This window comes from Phyllostomus discolor, chromosome 6 (genome assembly GCF_004126475.2).
Source record: "Phyllostomus discolor isolate MPI-MPIP mPhyDis1 chromosome 6, mPhyDis1.pri.v3, whole genome shotgun sequence".
Taxonomy (NCBI): Eukaryota; Metazoa; Chordata; class Mammalia; order Chiroptera; family Phyllostomidae; genus Phyllostomus; species Phyllostomus discolor.
This window is the reverse complement of record NC_040908.2, coordinates 17,461,952-17,486,198: the sequence shown is the minus strand read 5'-3', so window position 1 is coordinate 17,486,198 and position 24,247 is coordinate 17,461,952. Positions and strand designations below refer to the sequence as shown.

Below are 24,247 nucleotides of genomic sequence, written 5' to 3'. Positions count from 1 at the left end.
TGTGGTCATGCGGAGTACCCTCGGCCTGTTGCCTAGCCCAGCCCCTGCAGGACACGGCTAGATTTTGAGTGAGTGGTCATTAAATGAGTGAATGAACGAGTGACTTGGGACCCTCACAAAAGAGTGAGGTGGCCAGTTAGGTGCCAGACACTAGGCTCTGCCATTCCAGAAAGGAGAGTTCTTAACAATCGAAACGTAAAGCCAAATCCACCCACAAAAAGCTCTGATGTCAACAAACTCTCGACCCAAGTCAGGTTCTACACGAGGACTACGCTGTTCGGCGTGGGTGTAGAATTGCAGCTGAAGGCCACGTGGAGGAGCGGCAGCGTCTGCCCTTCCCAGGAGGGCTCTCGGGCTTCCCTCCCCTCCATTGTGGGAGGAGGCGCGCAGGCTACTGATTTAGCACACCTAGATTTGAGGCCTCTCTGGCTTCTACCAGCCTGTGGCCTTGGGGACATGACTTAATCTTTTCTACCTCGTGGAGCTGTATGAGAATTATGGGAGATGATGCCCACTAAAGCATAGTACTGCGGATACCGAACTCGCCATCACCAGCCCCTGTCACACTGTCATTTACTCATTTCATGACCGCTCACGGAGGATCTGTCTGCCCTGCAGGGCCTGGGCTAGGCAGCAGGCCCCGGGGCTCCCCTGCACGTCCCCAGGGCCTGCAGGTCACACCGAAAGGCCACGAGGCCGTGAGGGCCACGTGCTGAGTAAAACTGTGTGTTTGTTGTTGCCATCCTCAGCATCGTGCTCTCATGTCCTGCAGACCCTGCCCCAATTTCCTTCCGATTCACTTTGTCCCTCCCTAGAAGCCTTCACTCTTCTAGATGTCGTCTTGCTCAAATACTTTTTTTTTTTTAAAAAAAGAGCCCTCTGCTCTCGTCTCTTTAGCAAGAAGGGACAGTGGGTGGTAGCTGTCCCTCTCCAGTCCTCCAATGCTGACACTCCCGCCCCTGGGCCGTGGCCTCTGTGCCGATGGCAGAGGCAGGCCCGGGCCTCCTCCCTCGCACACGGCTCCAGGCCCCCGCTTCATCTCAGGAAAACCGTCTCTCCTGGGGCCTCAGAGCCGCTGGCGGCTGCCCCCGACCTTCGCGGGAAATGAGTGGAGCGCGGCCCCAAGACCCAGGGCCTGCGGGAGGGTAATTCACCCTCGTCGCTGTAACTACTGACGCCCTTACTGAGCACACAGGCGGCTCGCCCTTGTTGAACAACATATTAAACCATTAGTTTCCATGCCAGTGGGTTCACTTAGTTCAAAGTGGCAAAAGCTGATCATTAAATTCTTTTTCCCCTGCTTAATCTCTTTTAAATTGGTTGCCTTTTCATTTCATCAAGTGCCTCCTTTCTGAACCTGTGCAGCAGCACCGGTGGATTCACAGCCGCCAGGAGCTGGCTCTCTGGGTCTTCCCTGAGTGGTCTCTGTGGGTGACGAGGACGTGGGGACAGGGGCTAAACAGGGCCCTCCCCCTGCTGAGTGGGCCCCTCTGAGCGTCATGAAAGGGCTATTGGTTGTGCTTCTTCCTCTCTTACCTCTGATACCTGTGTCAGAAGATTGTAGTCTTTGAACCCTTTGCTTCACCATTCTGTCCAAGAACCGGGGCTCCCTGTAGGTAAAAATTAAAATCCTGTGTTTTCTCAGGAGAAAATGGCAATATTTCTTAAAATGGATACTGTGTTCTGTGCATTACTTGCATTAAATTCAAATGTCATTGAGGTTGTAATAGGAGACTTTGGTTTGCTAGGCCCCATCAGAAATGCTTGTGTGGGTGGGGAAAAGGGAGGTGGGAGGGGGATGCTGAGGGTCCACTGTCCCCGCTGGCAGGTCTTATGGGCTGTGGGAGGAGAAGTCCTGGCTTTCAAGGTCAGGTCGTCCCTGCTGAAGGCCACAGGGATGGAGGGAGATTAGAGTCTTTATGAAAATGTGGAGACAGAATTGACATGTGAAACCAAAACGGCATTAACAGAATGGCTACAGGGACAGACAGATTGGGGCTCAGATGAGAAGCTGGCCAGAGCTAGCTCTGAGGGCTCGGCTCATCCATGAACCGGGCATCCTTTATTCACATTGCAGGGTTGCTAGGAGGCGTCATTGGGTAACGAGTACAGGGCACCTAGCCCAGAGCCTGGCGCACTGCAATGATGACAGTGTACTGCCCTCTCAGGGCTGCCTGTCCATGCTGGTGCCTCAGCAATGCTCAGGGGGCTGGTGGCGTCTGGATGGCAGACCATGTTTTAGGACCAGTGGATCTGTAGTTGTATACCCACCACTGTACTCCCTTTACAGAAATGGGTCCCTTGGTACAAAACAGTGCTATGGGTGGGCGGGGAGTCCCCTGCTGATACATCAGATTTTGTATGAGCCTTTCAAAGGTGGTACCAGCTCAGGGTCTGGCAGGAAACATGAACACATACCTGGAATATGTGTTCAACAGGGAGGGATGAATCACTGCTTTTCCCATCATGGGCAGGCCCAGTATAGTCCACTTGCACCCAGTGGCTGGCCGGCCTCCTCAGTGGATGGTGCTCTTTGGAGCTCAGCACTGGTCTGTGTTGTTGGCAGGTTGGCATGTGGCCTTGGTGGTGGCTGGATCACACTTAGTGGAAGGGAGGCCGTGCCCCAGTCATTGTAAGGGGCAAGGGGGTGGGTCTGGCCACCTGTTCGTGCAACCTTCTTGTGCTCTCTGGACACACTCAGCCCATTCTGGATGTTCCAGTTCCACTTTCTGACGGCTTGCCCCCAGGCCTGCTCAACCTCGTGACATGGTAGGTCTGGCGATTTTCAGTTCGTTTTGAGTAGTCCTGGCTAAGTTCTTGCTTCACGTTCCATGTGCGATTTCCTTTTTTAAATGCTCTTTCTTCACTTGATATCTCAGGGTGTAGGGTGTGTGTGTGTGTGTGTGTTCTGTCTCTCCCAGGCCCCAGGAGCATGCCCTGGTGTGGAGTTCTCTGCCTCAAGGGACATAGGTCACCTTGCTGCATAACCCTGAACTACAGACCTACCATGAACCGAACTGCAGTTTAAAACCCTGCCACTTTTTCCATTAATGTCCTTTGTCTCTTCTGGGAACAAGTTCAGCTGTTATAGCTTCTTAGTCTTTTCCAATCTGTGACAGTGTCTCTGTCTTTCCTTGTCTTTCATGACCTTGACACTTTGAAGAGTATTAGTTATTTTGCAGAATGGCTCTCAGTTGGGCTCGCCTGATGTTTCTCCTGATCAGGTTGAGGTTAAGGGCTTTTGGCGAGGACGCTGCTGTAGAAATGATGTCAAATCCGTTAGTGAGTGATTTCAGGGGATATGTGTTATTGATACGTCTTATTACTGGGGTGTTGACCTTGATCACATGGCTGAGGTGGTACTGGACAGGTTTCTCCATAGTGGTATTAACATTTCCTCCCCTTTGGAATTTATAAAAATCTTGGAAGAATGTACTTTGAAACTATGCAAATACCTATTCCTTCTCCAACTCTAGCCTACCAGTTTTAAGACAGATGAATGCACTTTCTGTGGCTTTTGTGGCCTCCTTTTATAGAGTGGAGTTGACTTCCTTCTGCAGTTCTCCTATCAGGAGTGGAGTGTGGGGTCCTAGGCATGCAACTTGCAGCCCTCACTGGCAGGCCGCTGACACTCCTTCAAGGCTATTGAACTTGGTCTGTCGTAGGCCACAGCGCTTTAGCTCTTTCCTGCTTCCTTTTCTCATCCGCTCCCCTGCAGATTTCCACTTCCATCTCACGCTTCCTTTGCCTTTCTCCGTTTCCTTTGGTTTGCTTGTGGAATTAATTGCGGCCACAAAGACTTCACGTAGAGGATGCAACCAGCTCAGACCTCAGCACTCCACACTCAGGGTAGGCCCACAGATCTTGGAGAACGCCCACCCTCCTGTTCCACTGATGAGTAAACAGACACAGAGCACTTGCGAAGAAGGGGGCAGGTGCCAGAGCCGGGCCAAGAACTCAACTTCCTGACTCTGTGTGCTGTGTTCCCAGGGGTGCTCAGTCCCTCCAGGCTGGTCCTACAGAGATGTCCCCAGGCTGTCAGGAGGAGGTGCCCTCTGGCCAGCAAGCTGGGGCCACACCACCTGTCCCTCTGCTCTTTCCTGAGAGGAATTCTGGCTTCCAGTCCAGTCTTCAGCTCCTCCACCCCAGTTCTGGAAAGGGGCCTGCTCTCAGCCTGGTTGGAAACCGGGGGTCCCGTGCCTCTCTGGGGGACAGGTGTCTCCCCACTCTGACTTGGAGCACTGGCCACAAGGACCTTGAGAGAGCCCAGACCAGTGGTTGCTCCTCTTGCCTTCCTTTGGAGGGGAGGGGGAAGGGAGTGGGGGTGCTTGGAATGCTCACTTTCATTCCCATTTTCGTCCTCATCTTTGGTCCCTGTCACCTCTTAGCAAACAGTTACTATGAGCAGGTCACAGCTTTTTACAAATATTTTCATTTAATCCTTCAACCCTGAGAGAGACATGATTCTTCCCATTGTACAGGTGAGGGAACCGAGACTCAAGTAGACTCAGTAGCTTACTCCAGGTCACATAAAGAAAAAGTCTTCAGGTCGTTCCCACAGCCATTTAGTGTTGATTTCCTAAGTAAACAGATCCAGTGCCCTACTGGTTCTTGCACTCCATCCCCAGGCTTTCATCATGAACCATCTCTGCGCTCTCTGGATGTTCTCTAGCAGACTCTGCAAAACGGGCTCCCACGTGCAGCAACCCTGAGCTCCCCTGGAACGGGAGCGGCAGTCTTTCCCTTTCACATCTGAACGCAGCCCCACCAGCTCAGGTGCTCGGGGCGCACTTGGAGTTGGCCTCAGCAGGCTGTTTCCTCACCGTCCTCTGACAGCCTGGCTGTGGGGAGGTTTGAGGCCAGCACATGTTTTCTCCTTCGAGGTGACTTATTAGTTTTGCCTGGATGCTCAATCATTTCTGTCTTGATTTTTTCCAAGTTCAATACCTAAACCAGGAATGTCTTCATGCCAATTGTTCTGTGTCCATTTTTTTATGGAACACAGCCCACTCTTTTGATGTGCAGATTTGGAGCTTTTTAAAAAATTATTTGATTGTTGTTCAAATCCCCATCCTTCCCCATCACCCTCCCCCACCCTGCCCACCACCCTGAGTGAATACCTGTCTGTGTGTTCCACCTGTGTCTCTGCCTCAGCTTCACCAGTTTTCTGATGTTGGGCCACCTTTGCTGTTTCCACATGTTTTCTCTCTTCCAGTTGCTTTAATAACTTGAGCCTTTCTCCTCTGCAGTCACAGCGACTCGGCCAAGGACCCGCCACCGCATGGCGGACGGGGACGGGCACCCCGCAGCTGGTGTCACTAGTTAGCTTTTCTCCTGTGTCTGCTCCGTGCCTCGGAGTGGGCTCTGCAGAACTGTTCTGTGATTCTCAGTGTCATAAGCCTTCATTTCATTTCTCTGCTTTGTCATCTCACCTTTCAGCTCTTATTGGATGAAATCTGTGTTCTTAAATTGTTCTATACCATGAAGCATGTTTGGGTAACTTCCTTCTGTTCCTTAGTTTACGTTTTCTTCCACACTGGGGAGTTTGTTTTAAGTGTGTGTGTATGGTGGTGTTTTTAATACATTCTTTACCCTGTACTCCATTTCTTTGTTTGTTTTTGTTTTATTCCCCCACTGACATGTCTGCCTCATCGCCATGCAGTGTGTTCTCATCTTGTCTGGCCCCCTGACCCTGATGTAGGGCAGGTCGGTTCTGGCTCCTTTCCCTGCCTGCCTGCCTGCCCTTGTCCCTGTGCTCCATGAGGCCGAGTCTGGGGGCCAGGTGCTCTGTGTGCTGTCCACGGTTCTGCAGCCCGAGAGCCTGCCAGGTGGGGGGTGGGAGGGAGAGCTAAGGCTGTGAGCAGTCTTCATCCGGACCCCCGGCCTCTCTATGAGAGGCCAGGATTCAGACAGAAAATCCACACTTCCCTAAATGTGTTGTTTAGGGAAGAAGGCCCAATAAAGACGTAATTATAGTAAGTGCCGTGACATAAGAGGAGGGGACACTTTTAGACTGCAGGGACCAGACGTTCTCAACTTACTCCCAGTACTGGTGGCAGTTTAAGGATATCCATGTGCAGGGACCAGGATGGAACTGAACCAGATGAGGCTAGAAGTTCAGCGAAGAACTTGCGGCCCCCAGTAAGGAACTCGGCCCTTACTCTGTCAGCAGGATCCACCTGTGTAAGCTCACTCCGGCGGCAGTGGGAACAATTAGGTACAGACCTAAAGATGAGTCCCCGGAGCCTGCCTGTTGGTCAGCTCCGTCAAGGGGCCAAGGAAATCTCTTTCACACTCGGAGCGGGGGCACCAGGGAGTATACAGGTTCCGGAAAGAGGCCGACACCCCCACTCTTCTTCGTTCCTGCCCTGTTTAAAACACCCTCGGCTTCTGTGCAGCAGCTGAAGAACACACAGCTTTTTCTCCTGGTGACACTTCCTCGTGGCCCTCTGGAGATGTTTTTGAGGGTCACCCAGATGTCAGCCAGGGCCGAGGACTGTACACCTGAGTAACATATCTCACGGTTGTTGTCTTTTTCCAGCACAGCACACAGCAGGAGCCAATGATAAGGTCCCCCTGCACAGCGCGCCTTATTGCTTTGCTCTGCATACGGGATGGCCAGAGACTGGCAGAGCTGGGGGACCAGCCTTGGCCCTTTAAAGGGCAGCTGGGAGGGGAGGAAGGATGACACTGATTCCGTCCCTGCCAGACAGGTCTGCTCAGGTGAGCTCACCTTTTCAGGGAGGCACCCATTCCTCTGTCCCCGACTCGGTGGCACTGGGTCCTTGACACTGCAAGCAGAAATTCACTTCTGTTTCTGCAAGGACATTTCCCTGGGGGAAAGGGCCATGGGTTCCGTCACATTGAACAGGGAGCCATGTTTCCTCAGCATAGTTGAAAATGCCGGCTCTGTCGAACCCTGCATTTCGTAGGTGGGGAAAGTGACGAAGACCCAGTGAGCAGAAGGGATCCACCCACGGACCTGAGATGGTGGCAGAGGCGGACCTAAAGGCCACAGCTCCTGGGTCCTCCGATGACTCCTCGCTGTCTGGCTGTGAGGTCCCTGTCTGTCCCGTGGACACACGGTGTTGTCTTCCTTTCCCTAACAGACTCAGAGATGCTCTGTAGTGAGCGCTCAGTGCTTTGCTTACATCGGCTCACTAGTTCGTGAAACAGAACATATCAAGATTTTACAGGACAGGCAGCTGTGTCACTCTCAGGAGAGAGGAAGAGGATAAGTCACTTGCCCGAGGGCATGAAGACAGTGACCGGAGGACAGAGATGGCACGCTCGGCTCGCTTGGGCAACCACCCTGCCCATCCCGACCTCTCACTGCTCTGGACTCCTGTCTCGGTCCGTCCGTCTCAAAAGGCTCATGTCAAGTCCGGTCTGTTCCTGAAGTGCCCTCTGACAGGGCCGGCCCTCGCCGCCCTATCTGCTCCGGTGGGTGGGGCCATTGCAAGCTCTTTGCAGGCAGGTGATTGTGGTTAAATTCGCATCCCGCTGCCTCGGGATGGCTGCCCTTCTTTCCCCCCCAGCCTCTGCTTGGATGCGACATGGGAATAGCCATCTTCCAATCGTGGGGCTTTTAAGAGGATTAAATGAGATCCTTAATGTCCACTGACTCATGTATTCAGCAAGTAATGGAGAATCTACCATGTGCCAGGAACTGTGCCAAGGATACCAGTGGTGCCTGAAACAGACACAGTTCCTGTTCTCAGAAAGTCCCGGAGGCAGACGGGAAATTTATAACTAGACAGAGGTCCCTGCTTTAGGCTGGGACCGCCAGATTCTACGAAGGAGATGCACCAAGTTCTAGGAGGGAATAAGGAGGGACTCGATTCAGCCTGAAGATTCGTGGAAGGCTTCTCTAAAGATATGATAACACTGTGTCTGGGGGTGGATGGGTGAGTAGGGGTTGACCAGAGGAAGAATATTGCAGGAAGGCATGGAGTCTGGAGATGGTGTGTTGGTATGCTGGCTGCCGTAACAGAATACCACAGGCTGCGAGGATTAAACAACAGACATTTATGTTCTTGAGGTTCTGGAGGCCTGAAGTCCAAGATCAAAGTGCTGGCACTGTTGGTTTCTCCTGAGGCCTCTGTCCGTGGCCTGCAGAGGACTGCCTTCTCACTGTGTCCTCCTGTGTCCTTTTCTCTGTGCAAGGGAACCCTGGGGGTCTCCACCTCTTTGTATAAGGACACCAGTCATGTGGGATGAGGGCTTCACCCTGGTGGCCTCATTGTAACAGTCACCTCTTTGACAGTCCTAGCTCCAGGCACAGTAGCATGGATTAGGGCAGGGGTGTCAAACTCATTTTCACCAGGGGCCCCATCAGCCTTGCGGTTGCTTTCAATGGGCTGAATGTAATTTTAGGACTGTATATAAATGTAACTACTCCTTAACTAGGGGCAAGGAGCTCTACATTTGACTCTTTGAAGGCAATAGCAAGGCTGGTATGGGTACTGGTGAAAATGAATTCGACACCCCTGGATTAGGGCTCACCCGTATGAGCTCATTCAACCTTAATTACTTCTTCAAAGGCCTTATCTTTAAATACAGTTACATTCTGAGCTACTGGAGACTTCAACAAATGACTCTTGTGGGGGACACAATTCATCCCCTAACAGATGGAAAAGGGCTTGTCTTGTTTTACAAGCCGAAGGGCGGCCAGTGCGGCTGGAATATAATGAACAGAGAGGGAGGGAGAGTGGAGGGAGGTGGGAGAGTGTGCAGGGCCTGGAGGGCCACCATGCAGTGAGGACAGTATTCCGTGTGCAGTGAGGACAGTATTCTGTGTGCAGCGAGGATGGCATTCCGGGTGCAGCGAGGATGGTATTCCGTGTGCAGTGAGGACGGCATTCCGTGTACAGTGAGGACAGTATTCCGTGTACAGTGACGTGGGCATTCCGTGTGTGGTGCGGAGCCGCTGCAGGGTTTATAATCCAGAATGGGAGAGGATCAGGTGCCATTTTTAAAAAGGCGATTCTGGAAAATGGATTTTGGGGGTCAGGAGTAGAAGTATGGAGTTGGACCCACTGCGGTCTGTAATCCAGAAGGGAGTCAGTGGTGGCCGGGCTAAGTTGCAGAAATAGGAGAGGGCGGGTGGGTGGGTAGAAACATGTTTCGGGGGAAGAATGGACAGGACATGGTGATGGGTTAGACGTGTGTGGGGGAGTTCAAGTGATAGGGGCCAAGATGCGGGTTAGAGAGAAGGGCTTCCTGGCTGAGCGCCTGCATGGATGGCGGTGCCGTTCTCACCTGGGAAAGACAGTGGAGGCACAGTTGTGATGGCAAGATCAAGGGCTCCAGCTGGAACCTACTTGGAGTGAGAGGCTTGTGAGACGCCCAGGTGGGCCTGGTAAATGGGCATATGTCTGATGTAGATGTGGAATGCGGGCAAGAGGCCTGTGCTGGAGAGCTATGTTGGGAATTATCCACCTGTAGAAGGTTTTCAGGACACAGAAATGGAAGAAATCACCTATGGTGAGCATGTCATGAGAGGAGAGGAGAGTTAAATCAACATTTGGAAGCCAGAGAGGAGGAGAGAACAGCAAGGAGATAGAGAAAAAGGCCAAAGTGTGAGGGAGGCCAAGGGAGAGGGCTGGGGGAAGCCAGGGCCCAGGAGCACCTGAAGGGTCTTCCCCAGTGGGGTGAGGTGTTGCTCAGAGGTCAAGGTTGATGAGTACGCCAAATCACAGCTCAGTGCTGGGCAGCCAGGAGGTGTCCATCAATGTGGGAACCTTTTCTTCGCCCCTCTCTCCTTCAGAATTTTTCTTATCTCTGAGGCTGGCCCCTGGATTACAGAAAGCACTCAGGAATAATGAATTAATAATGAATGAATGCAGGCATTGAGCGAATGAAGAAGCGTATGACCGGTGCAGCTGTTAGGGACGGGTTTCTGAGGCAGGCTGTAAATCCCCTCATCTCCCTGCCTGCAGCCTGGGCATTGGTTTCGTCCAAAGGCTCGACTCCGTGCAAGGTTCCTGGACACCGTTGGCTCCAGCCTGGCAGAGGGCCCTCTGGGAGCCCCCATCTCCTGCTTGTCGGGCATCCCGGCCTGAGCAGGACCGCGGCGGTCCCCTCAGCTACCTGTGCAGGGAGCCGCCTCCCCCAGCAGGTCACCAGAGTCCCTGCCATCTTCCTTCCCTGAGCAGCGTTGCCTGCACTGTAATCACACAATCATGATGCCATTAAAATGTCACATTTGGAGAAATCCGTATAAATAAAGCATTAACAATCGCTTGAAAATTGTAGTCTTTACCACTAATGACCTACTTTCTCTACACGTCATGCGCACCCCTCCCCCGCCACCCATCCTCAGCAGCCTTTTTCCCCCAGTCTCGCTTCAGACACAGACCAGGAGTTACGGCCATCTCTGCCGCCTGGAAAACCTTCCTTTTCAATGTGTTGGGAGAGGTTTCTTGATGGGGCCCAAGACGTCCAGGCCAGGGGAGCCCAGCACTGAGCACTTGGTGAAGGCGGCAAGAGAAGGCCACACCCAAGCAGATCTAAGGTCCTGGTGCTGGACGGCCCTCGGAGAGCGTCTGGTCTGTGGGAAGTTGAAGAAAGTGGATGGTGTTGAAAAATCTAAGGTGTGGATTCAGTCCATGGGCTTTGACTCCTTCCTTTGGGGAAGAGATGGAACCTGAGACACAGTGGTCTTGGCGTCCTGCCCAGGGGCTGTGGGCCAGAGAGCGTGGGATCCCCACGGCCACGAGTGGAGGGTGAGAATGTAGGTAAAGGTTGGTAGGTGGGCAGAGACCCCTGGGGCAAGACGGCTTTTGATAGTTTTCCCCTCATTGCCCAGCATAGTGCCCTGGAAAAGTCCAGCTGCTGAATTTTCTTTGTCATCACAATTGAATTTTAATGCACTAAGGAAGCGACTTTCACCCAGTGTGCCATAAGAATCTTTAAAACATGCAGTACCTGACTATTTAGTCAGCGGCACTGACCTCTTTTCCCTTAGATGGTCTAATAAAAAAAAATGACAACAGCCAGCACAACAATGGCCATCCGGTGTGAATGAATCAAAATTATACCTATTATTTTGTCAGATGCGCAAAAAATGTATTTTTTGGTGTGCTGCAGAATTTTAGGAAATTAGTTTATGTGTGCCGCGAGATGAAAAAGGTTGGAAATCGCTGCACTGAGGAGGTGGAGTATTTAAAGGAATCTCGCAGGGAGTGAGCCCACGAAGTAAAACACAAACCAAAACAGCTCCGGTGAACTGATTAACCTCTTCCCAAAGTATCTGAATTGCAAATCTGGATTCCCATACAGCCCCAGCTGTGATGAAAGCGAGAGCGCCTCTAATTCTGAAGCAGCCAAGAGAAGGCCACTGCGGATGAAAAGACGTGGAATGAGAGTGGAGGAGACATTGGAAATACCACTTCTGCACCCCACATGCCTGTAACAATGGGAATGATCAGTGACAAACACATCATTTGGGGAGCCATTATTGGTGGTTCCTAAGGTGGGGGAAACACCCTCACGGGTCTTGTTTGCGTAGCAAATGCACATAAACCCCCTTTTATAGTTCGTGCAAGACTCCCTGGAGTTGCTTCCTGCTGTGCTGTAAGGACGGTCAGTCCTTAGGACGGGCTCAAAGGGTTTCTCCCGGTTTCTCGGCCCGCTGCCGCCACCGCTTGCTGTATCATCCTCAGTACTTAATTTGTGCTTGGCTGAGGCGGGCACCCCACCCCCACCCCGATTCAGCAGGCATGACAGCGGGGACTGTGGGCCTGCTTTTGACATACCAGCCAGCAGTCCCTATGGAGTCCTGTGAGATAAAGTCATTTCAAAGTCACTCACTCTCACCCCACACCTACACATTCAGCAGCTGACCTAGTTTTGAGGGAGCTGGAGGATAGCTGGATGTCACCGTATTTACAGAGCCAGTGGAAAATGCGCTAAACTCTGGGCACAGCGTCTGGGATCTCTCGCGCACCTCGGAGGCGGAAGGAGACAGGGACAAATTTATCTCAGCTGAGAGCTTGAGACTTCTCACTAATGTGACCTTATGGGATGAACGACAGGGCTCAGGGGACACTTGACTCTGAAACTCTCTGTTCAGCCAGATCCCCATTGACACCTCTGGGGGTGTGGATTGGGGAAGGTGGTTCCGTGCTAACTTTAGCAGAAAGTGTAAGACTGAGCTTCCGGCAGGCGCCCCTCCCCCCTCCTTCCTTCGTCCTTTTCCGTGCTGCGGCTAGGTTTGGAAGTCTCCTTGCACCAGCGACCCTTTGCCACTGCCGATCCCAGTCACGAATGTGACAGAGCCCACCTGCCTGGGTTTAACCCCAGCGCCTCCACTCACTAATTGTGTGACCTTGGCCAAGTCTCTTTAGCTCCTCAAACCTCAGTTTCTCCTTCAGTAAAAAAGTACGGTTCATAACAGCACTTGCTTCAGATTTGTTCTCAGCATTTAATGAGTGACATGTTCAGGACAGAGCCTGACACAAAGTACGCTCTACAAAACTGTGAGTTGTGGTTGTTCTTAGTTGTATCTGGTGTGAGACCTCATCACCCTTTCTAGTCTGTCCTTTCCCTGGGCTTTCCACAGCCATCCCCATCTGCATCTCTCTGGTCACCTCTCCCAGAGGGGCACCCCGAGGGAGATGTGGCCCAGCCGAAGCCCTTGCGGAGCACACTCCTGGCGAGTGCGGCTGCCCCACAGACCCTCCCACCCTTGGCAGCCAAAGCCCCAGGAGCCTGGGGAAGCCCCTCGGGCTGATGTCAGGGGAGGGGAGAGAGCAGCAGTTGAGCAGGGAGACCTGACACGCGGGCTCCTGGGCCAGATGAGAGACTTGAGGTCTCCAGTAGGTTCAGGTGTCTGACCCCAGTTCCAAGGTCTCCAGGTCTCTCCCCTGAATAGCCCCACCCGGCCTCGGGCCCCGCCTCCACATGCGTAAGAAGGGGTTAGCAGAGAGGCCACGCAAAGCTCCGTTTCTAGCCGTCTAACTAAGCTGGTGACAATCTTACATATTATGCTTCTTAAAGCAGTCTTATCATTTGCATGGCGCTGGGCTCAAACCCACGTTTGAGATGGAGCTTCTGGACCGAAAAGCCCTGCAGAGCCCCAGGAAACACTGGTGTTGATAATGACCAATGGCTTTCATCTGGCCAGTGCGTGATGTGTCCAGTCGCCCGTGGACGCTATCAGAGATCCCACCCGGAAAGAAGAAGTTAAACATAAATTGGCTGACTGTAAATTACATTTTCTCCCCATTAGCATTCAGTCCCCAAGAGAAATAATGGTAACCACGAGCAATGTTGACGATAATAATAGGTTACACGTGCATTATGTTTTGCCAAGCAATTTTTCCTGTCTTATCTCATTTTTGAGATCTCCTTCTGTAAAACTGCATGGGGTGAAGATTAGTATTGTCCTCAGGATGGGGGGAGAAACCGACCACAAGAGGTGAAAAGGGCACGCACAGCGGAGGAGCCAGGCTCAGGACCAGCCTTCCAAACTCCTGTGCTCTTCCGGTGTCGATGGGACTGTGGGGAAGAATCACAGGGCCATCCTGCTGTTGAACTCCCCCTTCTCTGCCCATCTTTACCTTCCCACACAAAACCACTCTGCCCTGCATTTCTTCCAGGGGAAATTGACTTAAAATGTACAAGGGGCCCCTTTGAAGAAGAAAAGAAGCCACAAAAGCATAACACATAGGATGAGCACGTTTCCTTTGGTGTCATTTTCCCTCCTTTCCCACCTCTTTTATCTTTTTCCTTTTAATCCATTCCTGTCCCTGGGTTCACAGTTTGCTGTCCTGCAGGCCCAGGTCAGCCCACAGGCATATGTTTTTTTCACCCAAGGGGAGGTTTAAACCGTGTACCTGGGCAGTTATTGGGCAGTTACCTACAAGACACTGGCTTTCATTTGGCTTCTCCGTGACCCTGCAGGCAGGTTCATTTGTGACCCCTGCTAGATATCCTGGTTCAGTAATGCCCCTTGGAAATTGCTTGCCTCCATCACTGTTCCTGCGGCTAAAGAGCTTCCCGATGACGCCTGAAGACATTCCCCGGGCCTGCCCAGGCGAAAGAGGAGACAGGAGACTGCTTGGAGGGGAGCCACTCCTGTCACTGAAAAATCGAAATCTTGTTTTTAGTGTCTTCTTCCTCTTCTAGAAGTGGCTTCCAGTGCGGTGAGCCTCTACCATGAGGTCCCATCTCTGTCCTGCTCGAGGCCACTCTGGCCACATTGCTGGGCCACCCCCGGAGGAGTTGGCCTCTATTTCTCTTGCACCCCTGCCCTGGGAGGTGCCACAGCACCCCCCTGGCAGACCTGCCTTCAGTCCGATGAGGGGACCCTGAGCCCAAGACAGCTCAACTGCCCACACCACGGACAGCGTGTTTCAGTGCTCAGCGTTGTCTGGCTGGGTGCCTCCCTTCCTGCGCCCACTTCTGGTGCTTCTCTTCCCAAGTCTAAGCCCTCCCTTTGGTCTCTCCCGAGCACTCGTTCCGTCTCCCAGTGCATGCTGTCCTCCAGTGTCGGCAAACCCACCCTCCTGGGCCCCTCTGCAACCCACCAAACCCTCTTCCTCCTGAGCCCCTTGTGGGTGCCTGGTTCCCTTCCTCCTTGATCTCCTGTTCTCTCGGTTCCAGAGCTGGGACAGATAGAGGCTTCTCGTGGCCCAGTGATCAGCTCCAGTCTTTGAACACAGAGAAGAGGGTGCAGAAATAAATGGGGGGGGTGGAGCCCACTCTCTCTCAGTCCTCCTGCCCCCCAGCAATGGGGAGGTGCTCCTCAAGCAAGCCACAAGCGACCTGAGGTGCCCATCTCCATCAAGGGGCTCTGGGTTAGCCTTCGGTGGTAGAATCTACAGGGTTTGGGGTAGAAAGGGAGCAGGCACGTCAGCGTTAGCGCTCACACACCCTGGTGCGTGCAGGGAGCCAGCCATCGTGCCCAGGCACGCTGACTTCCTCTTCCCTGGCACCTCCCTCTCATGCTAATTAGTTAGCAAATTAATCTCTCTATAGGGTCCAAATGCTGTGAGTTTCTTTATTTCTATTCCAGAAACAAAAGCTGGGCTTCTGTCCATTCTGCTAATCACATTATATTATGCGGTTGGAGTTTTCAGGCAATTATAATTATCAGAACTTTTCTTCTCCCAGAAAGCTTGACGCACCCCCCAAAGCTGTGTCTGCACATGTGGTGTGCAGTTGGGATACGGGTGGGGAGCATGTGTGTGGCGGGGATGGGGCGGGGAGGAGCGAGTCCGGCGGTGGCAGCTCTTGCTGTCAGAGGCTGAAACCAGGGGGAGGAAGAAGCCAGCATCCTGGATGCTCTAGACACGGCGTCCGGGTGGTCAGACCCTCCGGAGCCTCAGAGCGGCCACAGCAAGCCGCTCCCGGCAGGCCTATTTTCTAGGCACCTGGCTCCGGAGGGAGGGCGAGGGGGCGAGAAGGGACGTGGAGAGAAGGCGCAGAAGAAGGTAGAATAGAAGAGTAAACTCAGCCCCGCTGATCACACGCTACCTCATTTGGTCTGAGAAATAGCCCTTTCCCCCTCTATTATATGTCCATTTCATCTATCAAACTCTTTGAGGAGTGACTTTCATATAATTAATACTAACCATTAAACTACAGCGTTGAAGAAGCAATTGCCTAATTCTGAGGAAAATTTAAATTTATTAGCAGCACCTGAGATAAAATGAATGCTAAAGAGAAGGAGAGAAAACCCAGCAGAAGATAAATAGAAAGCCAAGTGGGATATTGACTTGATCCTTCTCCAGTGCTGGGTAATTTGGCTTCCAAAGTGAGTTAGATCATAATAAATTAAATTTAGATTTCTGCACATCAGTTAAATAACTCCCAAGACAGAATTACAGTGAGATGAAGAGGTGCTAATACATGGTGAAAATATTAAAATGAAGATCTTATCTAATAATCCATAATTGATGTGCTGTCCCCAGATGAGGGGAAAAGGATTTTTCAGCCCTTTGTCATGAGCGCAGGTGAGGGAAAGGCTGGCCTGCCCCTCATTATTTGTTTGAGTTTGTCTTGCATGCTGGGAGTGTCTGCTACCAGCATTCTTTTCCCAGGCCGCTCGCTCTAGGGAGGGTGTACAGAGCAGGGGTTATGCGGTACTCTTTCTAACTGTTTGACTGGTCCTGGGAAAAATAGGGTCTCTGCCCAGCCAGGCAAACAGTAGAACAGTATAGGAGTAGGAGTGAGCAGATACTTCTGCATTCTCGTGACTGCCCAGCATGGGGAGAAAGGGGCCCTGTGGATGAATGAACCATTTGGTGATGGCACATCTGATGATGTGGAAGGAACACCAGCTTTAAAGGCAAAAGTCCTGGGTTGGTGTCTCCATAGCAAGCTCACTACCTCTGTGGTTTCAAGCAAGCTCCTTGGCTTCTCCAAGCCTCAGTTTTCACAGCTGTGGAATGGCAACAGTGTAGCCGGCCTGCCTCCCTCATGGCGGTAACACAAATGAGACATTCCAGGGAAACCCTTTGTAGGTTACACGCACCTCCCTTCGGCCAGTTTGGTACGGACTTTCCGTTGACGGACTTTCCGTCATTATTAGACTCTTGGTTTCTAAGTTATGCCTGTTCTGTCTCAAAGAACCTTTGTTCTTCACTAATGGTCTATTCCATATTTTAACCATTTTATCTACGGTTATGCTTTATTTGGAATCTATATTTCCTGTATCTGAAGTCCTTAGGAGATCAAAATACCAGGTCCAGGAGAAGTAACACCTGTTTGAGTGTGGTTAGTAGGGTAATAATATGGGTGTAATAATTTACAGTTTTAATTGGAACATTGCACCTAAAATGTCACATGGTGGGCTTGCATGTGGTATTGTTATGTCACAGAATCGCATGCTCATGATTTTGTCATGGAAGATTTTGTAAGCAACAGGGGCGTTATTTGTGCCGGACCCTGTCTATTGGTTCTCGTTTCTGCTGACTCTCTCTTCCAGTGCCTTGTTTCTTTGTGTGCCTGACCGCTCTTTGTGGTGATTCCATCTTTTTGATCTGGGACCCTCGCATCCGCCTTCTTGGCCTTCCTTACGGAGAACTTGGGCTTGGTCTCCCCACCTTGTGCGGCCTTTCCCCTCAGGGCAGCCTCACGTGCCTTTACTCGCCATTCCATCATCACAGCCCAGATTTCAGCACCTGTGTTTTCCCCAGTTTTATCACTGCTCTCACAGTGAAGATTTTCCTTCTAGAAAACCCAGGCATGTATTTAAAGGCAGGATCTAGTCATAGTTTAGTGTGAGTTCCCCAGAGTGTCTGCTCTGTGCTGGATGCAGAAGCCCCGGCAGGCACATAGCAGGGACCCTGGGGGTGGTTTGGGGAAGCCAGAGGCTGTGGGCACCCGCGGGTGAGAACCCCAGGACCGCACAGCTAGCTTGGCAACTGGTCTGTGGGCTTTGGGGCAGGCACGGCTCAGCTGGATGAACTTTGGCAAATCACATACCCTCCTGTGCCTCCGTTTCCTCATTTGGAAATTGGGAAGACAATCTTCTGTTGCATGCCCCGTGAATTTGTGTGCCCATTTTAGCACAGATGTAGCATTTCCCCTCAACAGCTTCCATCTCGGAAACCCGGACACACAAGTTAGACTCCGTGGTGAGCAAAGTCTCCCTGGTCACACCGCTCGTGTAGAAGGCTTGCCAGGGCGTTTGAATTCCTTGATGAGCCCCACCTGCCTTCCGTTGGTCTTGTTCTCCTCGACCCCCAGTATATGTTTGGCACTCTTCTGTGCCACTTATTCTGAGCTGTGAGTCTCAGCTGGTGGTACAAGAGGTCAGAGGGCGCAGGAGGCACAACAGTTACCACTAACTATTTGAAACGTGTAAGAAAGATTAGACTTGTATCATAGAACTTAGCGGATAAAACCAGGCCCCAAAGGAGAGATTACTAGGAGACAGATTCTGGTTCAATATTAGAAGGAAACTTCTAGAAGCTGTAGTCCTTTGCAGCTTGGAGCGGGCTACTTGGGATCTCTGTGTCCCTGGCTGGACCCAGGGGGCCTGCCCACTGGACAGTGGAATGTTGTGCTGGGGTTTCAAACACTGAATGGATACATGAATGATTTCATCTTTAATTATGACCTTCTCCCGAGTGTTGCCCTAGCACATTCCCACCTTCCTGCAGGAATGTGGCTGCCAGCTTTTTGTGCTCTGGCTGTCAGGAAGAAGCCTGCTGCTGGGAGGGAAACTGCCCAGGAGGGGAGTGAAGAGCAGGTGGGGTGACGGGGAAAGGGGGGCAGACAGCCTTTGGGAGACGCAGGTCCCTGAGCAAAGAGAGAACTTGACTGAGGAAAATGACGGAAACACATAGACGGTCTTTGCAGACGCCTCAAAGGAATGATATTGAGGCTGCGACACGGCAATGCTGCCTCACGGTTGAGAGCCTGGGGGCTAGAGCCGGGCTCCCTGGGTTCAAATCCTCGCTCTGGCTTGGTGGGCAAGTCACTCCATCTCTCTGTGCCTCGGTCTGCCCATTCATAAAATGGGAAGGGTGCTGTTGACATCTATCATTTCGGGGATCAGATGTGAATATTTATGACACATGACAGATACCCCCAAGGTGTGAGCTGTTTTACTATATTGTTGGGCAAGTTTTTGAGAAGTTTTGTTCCAGATGATGCACAGTTCGGAGTTGGAGAGAAGCCTTATGAAGAGACAGAGATGTTCTCATTGTAAAGGTGAAAAGGAGAGAATTAGGACAACAAGAGAAAACATGGAGTATCAAACTGGGGAAAGGAGGAGAGAGTGGAAATAGTGGAAAGTGGAGGCAGCCACAAAACCTAGCAGAAGGGAAGTCTTCCACCTGTGACCCCTGAGCCACGCATCCGCTTGAAGCCAGGGTGAGAGGGAGCAGGCTGGGCAGGGATGCGGGCAGGGATGCAGGCAGGGATGCAGGCAGGGATGTGGGCAGGGGAGCTCCAGATTCCTCATGGAAGAAGCATGGTGGGAGGAAAGGATGAAGCAACTCCACAGATGTGCTTTTGAGCTTTTGCTTTAGGTGCCAAATTATTTCAGCAACGGTCTTGGCCAGGGGTTTGGCTGACTTAACCAGATGGTTCCTATTTAAAAGATTGTTATCTGTGTGTGGCATCATTTTGACTCCAGATTGACTAAATTCTGGTCAGAAAGTTAAGCAGGGACTTGCTTGGGGGGAGCGTGCATGGTAGTGAGGAGCAGGCTCAGCCCTGGGGCGGGACCCTCTGGAGGCACCTAGGTGTGTGTTCTTGTTTCCAAGGGGAGCATGACCCCTTGTGCCGTGCAGGTTTGTGAAGGTGCCAATGTGCGTTCAGTCGCTCTCCTGGATGGTCACACGAGCCAGGAAGCGAGCGGGTGTAACACACTGCACTCTGGACCCCAGACCTGGACATGGGACTTGAACTGTAGAGCTTGGAAGCCACCCCCACATCCGTACTAGAAGTGTCTGGGGAGTCAGTGACCTTGCAGAAATCCTGAGAGGCCCACGGCTGGCCTGTGCTGCGGGCAAGGAAGAAAAGAGTGTCTGGCCCTTCCTGTAGGCACGCCGCCCCCCACTCCTCATGACGGGTTGTTGTCTGCCCACTCAGCCTCAGCAGCGGAGACGCCCCTCGTTACTGTCCATGAGGAGACAGAGCAGACCGTGGCCTTGGGAGGCTCTGGGGAGAATTCGATCAGCTGTCCTGTCACTTACTAGCTATTAAAGCCACTGAACCTCGGTAAGCCGATCCCTCCCTGTGCAAATGGGGCTGTGTGGAGATTCTGTGACAGTTGCACATGCTGCATGGTAAAACAGAAATTGCTATTCCGATGGTAGTGCTATCATTTTAAACACAGATTCATCATTATTTAGTGTGTCCAGATATCTCGATAGGAAAGCCAAGCTCCCGGTGCGGGGCGTCCTCCCGCCCCCCAGCGTGGACCTCAGAGCAGAAATGTGTGGGCCAGCTCCGTAGTGTGACCGTCTGAGGGAGCGGTCCTGTCTAAGGACAGCCTCGTGGCCTAGTCTTGACTGTTCTCGCCAGCCTGGCCGCTGCTCTGGCTCCAGGCTCTCTAGGGGCCAGAATGCCACTGAGTTCTCCCGGCACCATCTCCAAGGAGACGAGTCTGTCAAGGAGGCTCAACTGCTCCTAGGATGGCGAATGCCAGGCTGAGCAGATCACCCAGCCTCAAGCCCTCTTGGCCCTGGGCCTGGTCTAGTGGGAACAGAGAGTAGGGGATGAAGCCAAGAGGTTGGCTACCTGCCCCCTCCACGGGTGCCTGCCTCTCCACCTGCTTCTCCCGCCGATGCTGGAACCATCCATCTGGGCCCCAGCAGGGCCCCCAGTTCAGGCTGCCCTTCCCACCAGGCCAGTTGACTGAGGTCACCTCCCCGCTGGCCGCCTGCCATAGCTCCCCTCCCCCCACCCTCCCCTACATATGTGGCCAGGGGCGTTTCCCTCCTGAGCTGCTTCCTGCAGGCGCAGCTGCGTTCCAGAGTTTTCTTTCACTCACGCCTCTCTGCGATCCCACTCCGGCCTCCCCATTCCTGAGCTAGCCATTCCCTGAACAGGTTTCCCTCCTTAGGCTTCCCTGCCTTTTGTCTGGATTTTCACTACACACCTATTTGCTCTCCCCACCTCCCCTTAAATGAAGTAAAATTCCTGCTCAGACTTCAACTTCTAACTCACTTGCCACTTGTTCCAGGAAGTCCTTCCCGCTTCCCTCACACCTCTGTTAGCTGTGTGAGAGGTGTCTTCATGCATGTCTCTGAGCCACACACTAACCCCCCGCCTCGAGGGCAGAGGCCTCCCCTCTCTGCACCTCCCTTCATAGCACAGAGCACAGTGGGGTTCACAGTTTATTTACAACAATGCAATGAATTAAGCTGGAAATGAGCCAGCAGGAGACGGTGCAGGACCCCATGCTCCTTCCCTGGAAGATGCGGGGTCAGTTCATCGTGTGGTGACATTCTAATCACAGGTGACAGCTGTCAGGCTGTGACATTGCACGGCACAGGCTCAGGAGTTTTGCACACCCCTCCCTGCAACCAAGTTCCCCCTGAGTAGCAGTAGTATCACAGGACATTAATAAAATCAATTATTGGATAAAAATCACTGGTTTCTAAAGCTTCATTTTGTGCTATTAGCAGGAGAATGCTGTTGCAAAATGAGATAACGTGAAAGAGAGATCAATTACCAGATAAGACGGAGGGGCGCCCGAGCGGAAGGGTGCCCGAGGTAGTCACACACCGGCAAGCGGCCCCTCACCTGCCCTGTGTGGGCGGGGCACCTGCTCTGCTGTCTGTGTGCCTTTCTGTCAGGCTCCCCAGGTGGAGAAGGGCATCCTGCTCAGTGATGGGAAGGGCAGGGACCAGGCAGCTTGCATAGCAACTAGGCTCAGTAACACATGAGTGAGCATCTCATCCTCGGGGAGGATGCCAGCCCCAGGGCCCTGGTCCCGGATCCCGCATCAGACCCTGGTCAGTAGGTTCTTCCCAGAGGCACAACATTCCTTTGGCTTTGATGAACCTGAAAGGTCTGAGTGTGGTTGAATACAGACCAGCTGTCACCTTTCCCGATGGCAGTGCTAGCATCCACTGGGCAGTGGTCGCCAAGGGATGCTTATCCTGTGGGAGAGGCCCTGAAGCCCCGCCTCCTCGCTGGCTTTGCAGAAGGGCTCTGTTGGCTGTGGAGCTGGTGTGGGTGGGGCTCTGGGTGAGGCCCCCCTCCCTGAGTAAACCCTCCCTCTTCCTCTACTGTGTGAATGCCTGGAGGGCACTGGGGCACGAGCTCTGCTTCAGGCTCTGCCTCTGTCCACTGGGCGGCCTCAGACAAGCCAGTCACCTTTGCGAAACCTTGATTCCTGCCTCAGTGCACAGGGTTTTGGGGAGGGCGAAAGGAGCTCATGAATGAGGAAACTACCTAATACCTTGTAAAGTGCTGTCTCCCCGGATGGTGAGGGTTATGACTTGCTTCCCCACTGATGCCTTATAAAAATAATTGCAGGTTCTGGGGTTGGAGCAGGAAAGGAACGCTTGGGGTGCCTGTCCAGTGGGAGCACAGCATCTCAGATGGACCACCTACTTCCCGTCACTGCCTTCCTATGGGGTGACGGTCATTGTATCCCTACTATCTGCCGGCTGCTGTGCTGGCGATTTCAGTTGTGTGTCTTCAGATTACCCTGGAGTCAGGATACTAAAATCCACTCTCGGATTGTGTAATGTTGAGCAAGGTGCTTAGCCAGGCGAGGCCGTTGCCTTGCCTGTGTAATGGGAATGTGAGCCATACGTACCTTGCAGAAGCACTGTGAGAAATACACGACATCCCAGGAGGGACGGTCCCGGCACGCGCCTGGTGTGTCGTGCTCAGTAAACGGTAGCCGCCGTGATGGTCGTTCTGTTCACTCGGGTGGCTGATGGTTTTATTAGCGTCCTACCTCTGGCGCGTCTCTGAGCCACACTTGCCGGAACAAGCGTGGTCTCTGCGGTCGGACGCTGAGGGATGGACAGAAGGGCTGGTGGAAGGCCAGGAGCCATTCTCACAGACTTCCTGTTCCCATCGCACAGATTTTGGAAGCTGACTGGGATGACCTGTGGGACCAGTTTGATGAGCGGCGGTATCTGAATGCCAAAAAGTGGCGCGTGGGTGACGATCCCTATAAGCTGTATGCTTTCAACCAGCGGGAGAGCGAGCGCATCGCCAGCAACCGGGCCATCCCGGACACTCGCCACCTGAGGTAATCCCCTTTCTCTGCTACTCTCTCCCCCGCCCCTCCCTGTGGCCAGGACACTTGATTTGTGCGGTGCCCAGTGCCAAGTGCCGGGGCAGGCAAACCGTTTGTTGCCAGCTGGTTGATAGAGGGTTTACAATGTGGTCATTCACACTGTCTGTGCTGGGCTTGGTTGTGAGCTACCCAGTGGAGAGGGTGGGAGGCCCCTTTCACCAGCAGTGGGGACTAGAAGTCACAGCCCAAGACCCAGGGGATGGACCGTATCTAGAACACTTCCTGCTGCTGGCCTGGGAGCTTGTTAGAGTCAGTCTTGCATTAGTCCCATGGAAATGCCCCAGCCCAGGTCCTGGTCCTTGGCATCTGATAGAATTTTATTTAAACATTAGGCTATTTTATTTCTGTGAGCAGAGGTTACATGTAGGAGAAGAGGGAGGAGACAGAGTGCTGAGGGGCCCCACTGGGTCTCAGTCTGGTGGCACCTTTCTGCTCCTGAGACCAGGGGCCAAGCCCTCCAGAGGGACAGAGACACCTCCTGGCCGGGAAAGGAGCTGGCACGTCTGGGTGAGAGCTGTGGTCGGGGAGGGCTGGGGGATGTCCCTGGACGCTCTCCCCTGCAGCGGCGGGGGGGAGGCTTCAGGAATTCCCTGAGCAGGCAGGTTCGCAGGGATACCCTGTGCAGGATGAATTTCTGCATTCAATCTACTCTATGAAAGAGGTTCATAAAGGCCGGATGTCCCCAAAGGTCCAAGTTCCCCTCGTCCAGTCCTGGGCTCTGCAACTAACCCGGTGAATTCCATCTGTTCAGTAAGTGTGATCTGCTGGGATTGCAGCAAGAGGGGAAGAGAGAAAATCCAGACACCCTTTGGGAAGACAAAAAGGGAATGTGTACCAGGCATGCGTCTGCCTCAGGGCACTGACCTTGCCCTGGGGAGGTGGGGGGAGCTGGGATTGTGTTTCTCAGAGCATTTCACGTGTATGGATCTTAATCTGAAAGAGCAGGAAGGGGAGAGGCCAGGGGATTAGGAATGAGAACAAGCACACGGGACCAGGCAGTCAAGGCATTGAGCACCTACTGTGTGCGAAGCCCCAGGCTAGCACCACGAGAAACCAGCGATCGGATCAGCCATCTCCAGGCTGAGTCGGGTAGAGGGCTGCCCCTGTGCCCACCTCACTCTTGTGCTGTCGGGTGTCCCAAAGACTGCCAGCAAATCCTGGTGTTCTCCCCTTAGATCAGCCCCATGGCGGGGTGACCTTCGGTCTATAGGGGCTCCCACTTCCAACCCTGTGTCCATGAGGTCGAAGTCGCCAGCTGATTCCCTGAATCCCTCTGTGAGTCCAGCCCCCACTGTGCACTGGCTTCCTCCCGTTGTGAAGCGTGGGGCCTGGCGGCCTGGCCTGACAGAGCCCTGCGGCCCTTCCCAGCCCTGCCTGCCCGGCTTCGACCAGCTGTGGCTGCTGCTGACTCACACACCCCCTGACTAGAGATTCTCAGCAGAGACCGACCTTTGGGGTGGGTAATTCTTTTTCGAGGGGTGCTCCTGTGCACTGTAGGATGTTCAGCAGCATCTCTGG

At 52.9% G+C, this 24,247-nt stretch overlaps 1 protein-coding gene across 1 annotated transcript in view; it reads left to right on the top strand.

Moving 5' to 3' along the window:
- GALNT14 (polypeptide N-acetylgalactosaminyltransferase 14) overlaps window positions 1-24,247 on the top strand; it is a 190,621-nt gene that overhangs the window by 94,027 nt on the left and 72,347 nt on the right. Inside the window, exon 2 of the mRNA XM_028516309.2 lies at window positions 22,512-22,681. Coding sequence (XP_028372110.1) covers window positions 22,512-22,681 — 170 coding nt within the window. The remainder of the gene's footprint in view (window positions 1-22,511; window positions 22,682-24,247) is intronic.